Raw genomic sequence first — 11,923 nt, 5'->3', positions numbered from 1 at the left:
AATCTTTATTGAATTTTTCACAACGTAACATAGTAATTTTCCAAATGTAATGAGAGGACTTCCATTTAGCCCTTGATAAGATTGCTCGACAGAATAAAGATATGAATGATTAGGTAAATGTTTCTTCTTGATTAAGGAAACTGGACTCCCCGAATCTATGAGGCACGCTGCAATAAAGGAATTACTTGGCGAATCTACAAAATGTATAATGAATTCTCTTACGAAATTGTTGCTGCTCTGGTTCGTACGGTTGAGTCCATTAGTTTCACGGCTGCCCTTCCTATCTGGACATTTGGCCGCCCAATGCTCCATGGATCCACAGATGAAACAAGAGCCTGGTACACGGTCCGGCCTGTTGCAGTCCTTCACCAGGTGTCCTCTAATGTTACATCTACGACAGCGCATCTCTTGGAGCTTGTTTGCTCTGCCAGTTTCGTTTTCATCTTTAGCTGCGCGTCGAATGTCCTCTAGATGTATCTCAGCGAAAGCAGCTAACATCTGCTTAGGGTTGGCGAAACATTGGATCCGTGCTTGAGTGCGTAATCCCTTGTCAGGTATACCCTCGATAACTTTATCAAGGAGCTCCTCTTCATCGATGTTAATATTGTTGGCTAACATTAGTTTGTCGTCCAGATAAACTGCAAACTTTTCGCCAAACTTCCAATTACGCTGTTCGAAATGACGACGCATTTGTGACTTGGACATCTTCTCTCCAAAAGCTGCCATTAACTGTTCGCATAGTACTGCTACTGGCTCGCGAATACGTGTAACCTCCGAATGAAGCCATGAATGCGCCTTGCCTTTCATCTTGCAAATGAATAGCATTCGTAAGTGAGTGTTGCCTATGTTATACACTTCACCGATATTTTTAAGCTGAGCCACCCACTTTTTGGAGCACGATTCGCCATTGAAGTCCATCAATACTTCCTTCGCCAGTGAAAAAGCTATACCCATCGATTCGCCGTTTGAGTTGCCAGAGTATTGGTTGGTGGCTTCGACTGTGGCGTTGCCATTGATGGGAATGCTGCTGTCATCGATATTCTCATTAGCTACGTTGTTATCGATAACATTGCCAGTGGCGTTGCCATTGTTTTCCGAATTCTGGAAAGATCTGCCCAAATCGTGGCCATGCTCGATTCTAGGAATCAGCAGTTGAAGTTGTTGTAGTAATTGTTGAACCAACGCGACATCGTTGTTGTTGTTGAAATTGGAGTTTACCGCTTCTTGTTGTACGCTTCTCGGAATTGCGTCGCCAATTGACGCTTCATTTAATTGGTCTGGGTTAGGCATCAATTGGATGTCGTCTAAATTATGCTCTGAATTATCATGTTCGTTCCAACCAGGTGGGGCAAGACCACGTGTTTCGACTGGCACACTATACAGACGAAGCACTAATTCGTTTCTTGAGCCGTTTGTTGGCATGTTTAAAGTTGATAGCCATTGTTTTAGTTGGTCGAGGGTGAAATCGGATAGTTGAACTGCGTTACTCATAGTTTTGGGTTAGGACCACTTCTGATATTGTAATAGGCTGTTTCGTTTGAATTGTTTACATATATATTTATTAAAGGTAAATGTGATCTATGATTTTTATCCTCGTTAGCACGACCGATTCGCAAGCTCGTTCAACCCAGACTGACTCGACGCTCTCTCGTACTTCGCTCTCATTTAGAGACGAGCATGTTCTCTCTCTGAGACATGAGAGAGAGGTACTACCGTCTTACGTGAGCAAGCCTGCTACACATTATTAATTAATTGTAAACTAATTAAAACTGATTTTATTTATAGTTGTGAATATGTATTCTGTATTCATTTTACTTAATGATTGATTTGGAAAGAAGGCAGGCGCTTAGAGCTGAAATATTTCACACTGCCTTTATAATGTGGGCTGAGCATAATGCCAACAACTTATCGGAATATGTTAGCATTAGTTATTAACTTTGTTTATTCCACAATTCACTCTCACCTAAAACCAATCAGATAGTATCTAGCATCGTGTTTCAAACGAGATGCACAATTGACAGCTGACAACAACGTTCTACAAATTGCCCCCACTTCAATTTCTGATAGTGAATAAAACTTTCAAAGACAGTTGCCACCTAAAGTTGTCATACATGAATCATATAAACACCTTAACTGTTCAACACTCAAACGGATCTTCACTTCAACTTTTCAAAAACTATTTCCGACTATTCCTGTTATGTTTTTATGTATCTCCAAATTTACTGATTGTCCAAGGACAGATTGTAAATAAAAAGAATTGGTAAAAAAAAAAAAAAAAAAAAAAAAAACTTTTCAAAAAAAAACAAGTAGGAAAAAGGAGAAATTCATTATAATGGCGTGTTTTCTAGGAGAAACCTATTAACAAATATATTTTTTTTATCACATTGGGGAAATAAATAAAACTTAAAGAATTAGCTTTTAACTTATCTGCTCCTGAGGTATATCTCCGAAGAAGATTCTGATTTCATTCGATTGTTATTTAATGTAAGTGAAAAGTATTGATATGTTAATAGCGTTTATAGCGTTCAATTGGTCATTCTATTGAGATGATATTCTGTAAATTTCGTGGGCGTATCTCTAACGTTTTTTTTAAAAAATGAATTTTGATAAAAAGCCCCAAAATTCGGACCCGGCAAAAAAATTAAGACACATTTTCAAAACTTGTAAAATTGATTGTACGCCGTTGACTCTAAGAAGTTTTAGGTCTAGTAAAACTAAGATAAACTGAATACCACAAATTGTCAATTTGGCCCCAGAGTCCAATTTGGAGCCAATTAAAAAAATCAATTTTGTATGCATTTTTTTGGCCTTCCTGTTTGGCGTCACTTTACGCCACTAACTCACACTAAAGTATAACAACACTTGATCTATGAAAGATAGTGAATTAAATTTCCAGTCGAATGAGATATTGTCCATAAAAATCGGATTAAAAATAGATAGACTTCTTTACCTTTAAGAGGCTTTTGAACATGGGGAAGCTAAAACATTCCAAGCATCAGTTATGATCCCCAACTAGTTTTGGCTGGGCATACAGTTTTACTATACTACAACAAGTTTTATCACTAACAGACTTGCGTTATAGTTATAAAGAACCCTATAACTATCACTAATAGATTTTTTTCTTTCTCTATCACTATAACGAAAGTCTGTAAGGGATAAAATGGCAATTCTCAAAACAGCTCTATGTAGACAAACTGCTTTAATCATAAGTTTAAAAACTGATCTGTCTTTTTTGGCCTATTATACAATCCAATTGAACTTGATCAATATCATCTTTCTTGAGATTCTTAGCAGTTAATCTTGGATAAGGTTATAATTTGTAAATTTGTACATCTAATGCAATAACAAAAAATTGAGTCTTTTATTTCTGTTTCAAGTTTCACAAAAATTTTTAGACATATTTTCAATTAATAAAACTAAATGAAATGATTGCTTGTGCCTAGATAAGAATTTGAAGTCTGAAAATCCTTTAAAACCCCATTTATCACTTAACATATAGAGGTTTCTAATACTTTAAAGGTTTCCCCACTATATTAATTGAAATAGGCAAAGATATACATACAAGTTTGCGACTGCATGAGATGAGGCATTCTGCGTCACTTTCATATAGTTCTCGTCTAGGGATTTCCATGGTTCTAATAAACAGAACTAGTCATTCATTTGGGATCAGGCCTTAGGCCACTCCCGCAACAATATTTGCAGTCCAATTAACAAGTGCGACAGGCAGGAATTTCATTTCACTTCCTACGTCACTGAACTTGCAATCCGCCGGCGAGTTAAACCAAACGACTAACTAAATAAGGTAAACCAACTACAGCGAGACAAAATGCTTAATAATACACACATAAGCACACACACACACACACATACAAGTACTTATGCTCATACATAGAAGGCAATTGCAGCAGCAGCAGCAGCAGCGACGGAGCAGCAATCAACAGCTGCTGTAAGAGCAGGAACTGGTTTTAGTTTTTTCCTCTGTCATTCTGTATTTCCACCGCTGCTGCTGCTGTTGCTCTGCCATTCTTCTTCGTCGAAATGACAGCGACAGCGACGGCGACTGCGACTGCGCGGCTGACTGGCCCCCAGATCGGATGGATATAAAAGTTAGTCGAGTGCTGGGATTCTGATTAGTCTGCGAGCGCCGTTTACAAGTACATAGTACGTTAAAGTGTTTTAGTGTCAGAGTTAAAAAATTGTGTTAGTTTTTGGCAAATTCAAGTGGAAAACCCCCAAAGTGCCAAAAAATTAGCCTGCAAAACAAGTCAAGAAAACACAAAAAATTCAAAATTAATCACGGAAAATTATTGAAATAACATCAACAAAAAGAAAAAAGGACTAAATTAAATAAAACGTGCTTAGTGTTAAACGGAAAACAGACTAAAGAAAACCAGAAAATAAATAAAATTAAATAATAGTTGAAACAAAAGTGCTACAAAATATTATTTGCCATTGCAAAGAGTTTACAAATAATCGCAACAGTACGTATACTTGATTTAGTATTACTCTTACCTTACTTAGTTACAATTAGCTCCCACCACAATGCAAATTAACTTGGCATGCCTAATAACGATTAACTTAAAAAACTCTTACATCATTTCTTAAAGTTTAAACAAAAAAACTTACATGAAAATCATCTGCATCTGGGAATAACTTCTTAATAATGAAATTAAAAAAAAAAAACACACAAAATTTCATATGCATAATTTGATGTAATAAAGTTCAAGTCATTGAATAATAATTGAAAATAATTAAGTTGGATTTAAAAACTATGAAAAGTTATTATCATATACATATGTATATGCCTCTCTTATTAGCCAAATTACAAGCAGTCGTGCCCCCTCGTCTTACAGCATACACATATGCAAATTAATACTGATTAAAGGCAATTTGCCTGTCTTACTTTAGTCTGAGAGCTTCATGCCAAAAATAAAATCGAATAAATATCAACCCAGATTGAAATTTTGCTGCTATTCAGGAAGTGAATGTGTGCACAATAATGAGAAAAAAAAATTATATTCAATTCCTTTTTGTAATTAGCTTCATAAAAATTGAAAACCTGCCCGACTGCATCCGAATTTGCAATTTGTTTTTTTTTCGCGCGATTTTATGACAAAGGCAAAACAAATCAAGGCAAGGTAGGCTCATAAAAATATACAAAAATCACACAATTGCCTAAGGAAATTTATTTTAATTAGCAACGTACTAAAATATAACAAGACATTAAACACTTGTTCAGATTGTATTTAATACAACGAATTAATTATACTCTTGAGCATTTGCCTTGGCAATGATAGAAAATTTAAATATGTTTACTATTCCTTCTATCAGCAAGAGATTTTTATACTATTATTTATTTAGAAGAAGTGGCATAACGAGTTTGAGAACTTCTTTTCTCCGGTTTCAGAGTTCTTAAAGGGAGTATGGATTGACTTAGGTGGCATAACGAGTTCGTGAAGTTCTTTTCTCAAGTCCAGAGCTCTCTCTCGAATATTTTCCCCCCGACTTGCCGCTTACAAATGCATTCCTAGCGTTGGTAAGAAATGAATCAACGTATGGAAAAACCAATCTACTTCATATTGAGGTTAAAACGATTTGCCAATGCTTACATATTTAGCCAAGACAGCAACCATAATATTTTGTTTGGAGTAAAATGATTAATTTCGCACTTGACAAAACTCTTGTTGGCTTGTTAGTCAAGCAAACAAACAGCATAATGAATGTTGGTAACAATTGACATTTAATTTGTCTTAAGTTGCCACTAATGAGTAGTGAGCTAGCAATTATACTTACTTATTTACTTACACAACTGAAAATTATCCTTTCAATTTCAAGTCTCAAGGTGAATGGCTGAATAGCTTCCGCTTTCCCAATCATTCTCAAGCCATTCTCTGACTCCCAATGACTTTTACAGTTTGGAGATTTATTATGTTGATGGTATCAGAATCCACTTAATACGATATGTATTCCGCCACCTATTGATTGATATTTAATTGCAATTGACTCATTTACCATACTTGACCAGCTATTAATTATGTTAAGTATTATGTAGATACATATATTTACCTATGCACGTACACGTGCGTATACTTAATATTTGTAATACAAGCTTAACTGATTTGAGAACTTTGTGCGAGTGCCAACAATTTGCATTTACACAACAGCTTATCTATTTAATGGACATGTGAATTATTAGTTATGTATATAGCCAGATGCTTTCATTGACGTAAAGCTCGACTTATGTAGAATTTTTTATAGTTGTATGTAGAGTGTGTGGTTTTTTTCTTTTTTTTTGAAAAAGCAAACTTGTCATCGCCAATTGACTCACAATCGGAAATGACAAAGAACACAAGAGCACAGAGATAAAGCATAAAACAGAAAAAATCCCACAGACAAGAGATTCTCCCCCATATGGATGCAGTGCGCCCAGCTCTGGCTTAAATTAGATGCCTTTTTGACTCAATTAAGCAAATCAGTGACAGGCGGGCAGGCAAAACAAGTGAGTCTCTCATAACCTTATGACAGACCAGAGTAGACTACAATTTTAATTAGTTAAACAACAACAAAAAATAACAAAAAACACTATCAAATTTATTTATTTTTTGACCAACTGCCTTAGTGAAACAGTCAGACAAAGAGAGACAGAGAGAGAGAACGTGCAATGACCGACCTTCTTTAGGCCAAGTTAGTGCCCAACTATTTTGATTTCAGTTGTTTGAGGTTGCTAGACAATCTAACACCCAGCCAGAACGCAATCAATAATTATGTAAATTACAAATTACATGGCAAGCTGATAATTATGGAACGATTTTCTCAAAAGCCAAGCCACAAGACTCACTGAAAACTATGAAACAAATATCTAACCTTGAACGAAAAATAAAAAAAGCAACAACAACAGCAACAGCAGAGCAACTACACTTTGGGCTCTTAAATGCTTTTCAATCGCTTGCTTGGCGCTTTAGGTTTAATTTTTTTTTATTCTTTACAGCAGAAAACAATATCTAAAAGACGAAAAAAATAAAAGGAAACAACAAGTAATAATAGTTTAGAGGCTTACATAGATTTCACCTCATCAACAGAAGCAACGGAGTTGAACAGAAGCCGTTTGCCTGTGCTGTGCGGATGCATTAAATCGATGATGTGAAAAGCCAAAGAATAAACGAGCTCAAGAATGAAACTGACAATGGACAATGGACACACACACACACACAAACACACACACACATCGACCAGCAGCAGCAGCAACAGCAGCACCAGCAGAGATGTGGAACAAACAAACACTTCAGCAATCATGCATTGTATGCAGATATAACATCTATTACATACATCGAAATGAACCAACTAATTGGACTCACACGGCGCATACGTAATATGCGCTTGGGAAATGTTCTAGGCACTTGAGTTTACAGCAAATGCTTAGGCTTATGCCTATTTGATTTTGATTTTTTTCCATTGCCATTGCCTTTTGGCTACGGTTTTTGAATTTGGGTTCTTTTAGTTTTAGTTACGCTTCGTTACGTATACGCCCCGTAAATATAAATAATTTTTGATTTAGACGGCTGCCAAGAAAATGTATGTCAAACCAGAAGTTTGGCCAACCAACAAGAAACCTGTGCAAACAATTATTTAGCTACAAAAAAAAATTGCGCAATACAATTTTAACTTGTTTGACGCCATTTGAGAGCCACCTTCAAGTAATCTACTTCCACTTCCAGTCAGGAAAAAAGAATTACACAAAACAAAAAAAAAGAAAAGACACGGAACTGGAACTAAATAATTCACTTTGGCAAGGGTGTTTATAGTTTTTTTTTTCTATATGAAGCGAAAGCTTTAGGCTAAATTAAAGCAAGGATTAACATAAAATTAACAAGTTAATTGCCATCAGTCTCTTCCAACTAGATGGTCGCTTGTTTGTCTTTGTGTGTGCGTGTGTGTGTCTTGACATTGGAGCCAGACCAGAGTCAGAGACAGAGACCAGAAGTTGTTGGCTCAATGACATTTTGTACTTACAATTAACTGAGTTTTATGACATGCCAAACGAAAATGAGCAATAGGCTGACCGGCTGGCCGGTTTGCCGTCTATACTATGGTTAGTTAGTTGGTTAGCTAGAGCAACTCTTTTAAAGACCTCCAAACACAAACACTTCCACACACACACACACACACACACATGCAAACAACTTAAGCGATTCCATCTGAACGCACGTGAAATAGGACAGAGCTGGGCTTGGTTTATTGAATTATTTTAATGGCAATATTTGCCAAGTTGCATTCCGCATACCAAAACGGTCATTTAGTTTTAGTTTAGGCTTAGACAAAAAAAAAAAGAAAACTGGATTTACTCGTACATAAAATACACACATAATAATAATGCAAATTTTTTTTTGTACTTATCTTTTTTTTTCTCAAGTTCTTCGATGGTAGGAAATCCATCCCATATGTGGGCAATTACTTTTCAATTGCCCACTGGAAGCAGTAATTAAAGCAAATAAATAAAATTAATTAGTTTGTTAGTCGATCGACAGACTAGTTGACTATGCTAATTATAGGGTTGAGTGCATGCCAATACAAAGCTATGATATAATTTACACATTCTAATCATAATTTGAATTGCATCATAAAAGACAGTTACGAGCTGGGCTAACTAACTTTATTCCCCCCCGCTCTTCACATTGCAGAATAAGAGATATCAGTCTTCGATATGGGTTCATTGCCACAGCTATCGATTGTTAAGGGTCAACAGCAGGATTTTGCGCCCAGAGCGCTGCATCGCATATTTGAGGAGCAGCAATTGCGACATGCCGACAAGGCGGCATTAATCTCCCAGGGGGGTTCGGGAATGGCTCCCAGTCAGAGCAGCTATCGCCAAATGAACGAGCGGGCAAATCGAGCCGCTCGTCTCTTGGTGGCCGAGACCCATGGACGATTTCTGCAACCCAATAGCGATGGCGACTTCATTGTGGCCGTTTGCATGCAGCCTTCAGAGGGTTTGGTCACTACTCTATTGGCCATTTGGAAGGCTGGAGGAGCCTATTTGCCCATTGATCCCAGTTTTCCAGCCAATCGCATCCATCACATTCTATTGGAGGCACGTCCCACTTTGGTGGTGCGCGACGATGACATCGATTGCAATCGCTTCCAGGGCACACCCACATTGTCAATGACCGAGCTCTATGCCAAATCCCTACAGTTGAGCGGCGCCAATCTTTTGTCCGAGGAGATGCTGCGCGGTGGCAATGATCACATTGCCATTGTCCTGTACACCTCTGGCAGCACTGGAGTGCCCAAGGGCGTGCGTTTGCCACACGAGAACATATTGAATCGCTTGCAATGGCAGTGGGCAACATTCCCCTATACCAGCAATGAGACAGTGAGTGTCTTCAAGACAGCTCTGACTTTTGTGGACTCGATTGCCGAACTGTGGGGTCCCCTGATGTGTGGTCTGGCCATTCTGGTGGTGCCCAAAGCTGTTACCAAGGATCCCCAGCGTTTGGTTGCTCTGCTGGAGAAATACAAGATCAGGCGTCTGGTTCTGGTGCCCACATTGCTGCGTTCTCTTCTCATGTATTTGAAAATGGAGGGCGGTGGAGCGGCTCAGAAGCTACTGTACAATCTACAGATTTGGGTCTGCTCTGGTGAACCTCTAGCCGTGCCCTTGGCCAGCAGTTTCTTCGACTACTTCGATGAAGGTGTTCATAAACTATACAATTTCTATGGATCCACCGAAGTTATGGGCGATGTGACCTACTTTGCCTGCGAGAGCAAGAAGCAATTAAGTCTCTACGACAATGTGCCTATTGGTGGGTTAATTGGATCTCAAAAACTTAATGATTTACTTATTTAATCGTCTCTCTGTAGGCATTCCTGTATCCAATACTGTCATCTATCTGCTTGACTCGGACTATCGTCCGGTTAAGAATGGGGAAATTGGTGAAATCTTTGCCTCGGGCTTGAATCTGGCTGCTGGCTATGTTAATGGACGTGACCCAGAGCGCTTCCTTGAGAATCCACTTGCAGTGGAGAAAAGTAAGCTAGCCCCCGCTCAATCCCCTCTGGTTGAAAATCCAACCAAATTTTCTTTTTATCCTTTACAGAATACGCCCGTTTGTATCGAACTGGAGACTATGGAGCTCTAAAGAATGGCAATATTATGTACGAAGGACGCACAGATTCGCAAGTAAAAATACGTGGACATCGTGTTGACTTATCGGAGGTGGAGAAGAATGTGGCCGAACTTCCACTGGTGGAGAAGGCCATTGTTCTATGCTACCATGCCGGTCATGTGGATCAGGCCATTTTGGCCTTTGTCAAGCTACGCGATGACAGCCCGGTGGTCACAGAGCTGCAGTTGGAGGGCCGTCTCAAGGACAAGCTGGCCGACTATATGACTCCACAGGTAATCATTGTGGAGCATGTGCCATTGCTGGTAAATGGCAAAGTCGATCGCCAGTCTCTGCTGAAGACTTACGAGACGGCAAACAACAATGAAGGCGATTCCAGTATTGTGCTAGATTTCGACTACTCTCAAGTGCCCGAGGAGTTGAAGCTAACGGCCCGGGATCTCTTTGAGACTGTGGGTGGCGTAATTGGCCGGTCCACACGTACCACCCTGGCTCCGCACAGCAATTTCTATGAGTTGGGCGGCAACTCGTTGAATTCCATTTTCACGGTGACTCTGCTGCGCGAGAAGGGCTACAACATTGGCATATCCGAGTTCATTGCGGCCAAGAATCTGGGCGAGATTATTGAAAAAATGGCAGCCAATCATGATGCAGTGGACCTGGAAGAAGAATCCCTCAATGCCTGCCCACATTTGAAAATGGAGGCAGTGCCATTGCGTTTGGAGCATCGACAGGCTGTAATTGAGTAAGTGGCTGATGGCCTAATTGCCCAAGTTTACAAAATCTATAATAACAATTTACTTATGACCATAATAGCATCATTGTGGATAGTTTCTACAACAAGGCCGACTTGGAGCAGTGGCTAAAACCGGGCGTACTTCGCAGTGATTACAGTGATATACTCAATGTAAGCTTGACTTTTCTAAGCATCATCTTAACTTTAAGTTAAATCTATATACATATCTCACCCAAAACAGGATATCTGGACTGTTCTGGTGGAGCGGGAACTAAGCTTTGTGATCTATGACCGCAATACGGGTGGCATTATTGGCACCGCTTTGAATTTCGATGCTCGCGCTGAACCCGAAGTAGATATCAAATCCAAGTTGTTAATTGTCTTTGAGTTTCTAGAATTCTGTGAAGGACCAATTAGGTAACTACTAGCTAGAGATTCTATTATATACAGATGCTTGCAACTAATCCGCTTCGTTTTTCAACAGAGACAACTATTTGCCCAAGGGTCTCAATCAAATCCTTCATTCGTTTATGATGGGCACATCCGAGAAACTGAATCCCCGTGAGAATATTGCTTGCATGCATTTCATGGAGCATGAGGTTTTGCGTGTGGCACGCGAGAAACAATTCACCGGCATCTTCACTACCAACACCAGCCCTCTGACACAGCAATTGGCCGAGGTGTATCACTACAAGACGCTTCTCAATTATCAGGTCAATGAATATGTTTATTCCGATGGCAGTCGACCATTTGGAGATGCGCCCGACGATCAGCGCGCCATTGTCCATTGGAAGGAAGTGGCCAAGTGAAGTGGGAGAGATCAACAGATCGACAAATTGAATAGCGAATTTATCACGCACCACACGTATTATTATATTTCCCATAGTATTAAACTTAGGCATAGTTTAACTATAGTATAACTATAAACTATAAATTTCTAAAACCATATGTTGACTAGTTGTAAGCTTTCGCTTTCGATGCAATTAAACAATCAACAATCGACAATTAACATTCCTTTTTTTTTTCTTTCGATTGGCGCTTACTTGACCCTCGGCAATGACAAAGT

At 38.9% G+C, this 11,923-nt stretch overlaps 1 protein-coding gene across 1 annotated transcript; it reads left to right on the top strand.

The window, feature by feature from the left end:
* The first annotated feature begins 4,426 nt into the window (after positions 1-4,426).
* Positions 4,427-11,866, top strand: LOC6651733 (malpicyclin synthetase). The gene is made up of 7 exons (XM_047012708.1): positions 4,427-4,481; positions 8,679-9,800; positions 9,859-10,026; positions 10,095-10,866; positions 10,938-11,028; positions 11,099-11,274; positions 11,342-11,866. The coding sequence occupies exons 2-7, from the start codon at positions 8,702-8,704 to the stop codon at positions 11,664-11,666; spliced, it is 2,631 nt and encodes an 876-aa protein (XP_046868664.1). The 5' UTR covers positions 4,427-4,481; positions 8,679-8,701; the 3' UTR covers positions 11,667-11,866.
* Positions 11,867-11,923: the final 57 nt, after the last annotated feature.

This window comes from Drosophila willistoni, chromosome 3R, assembly GCF_018902025.1.
Source record: "Drosophila willistoni isolate 14030-0811.24 chromosome 3R, UCI_dwil_1.1, whole genome shotgun sequence".
NCBI lineage: Eukaryota > Metazoa > Arthropoda > Insecta > Diptera > Drosophilidae > Drosophila > Drosophila willistoni.
The sequence above is the reverse complement of the archived record's forward strand: the minus strand, read 5'-3'. Positions and strand labels throughout refer to the sequence as shown.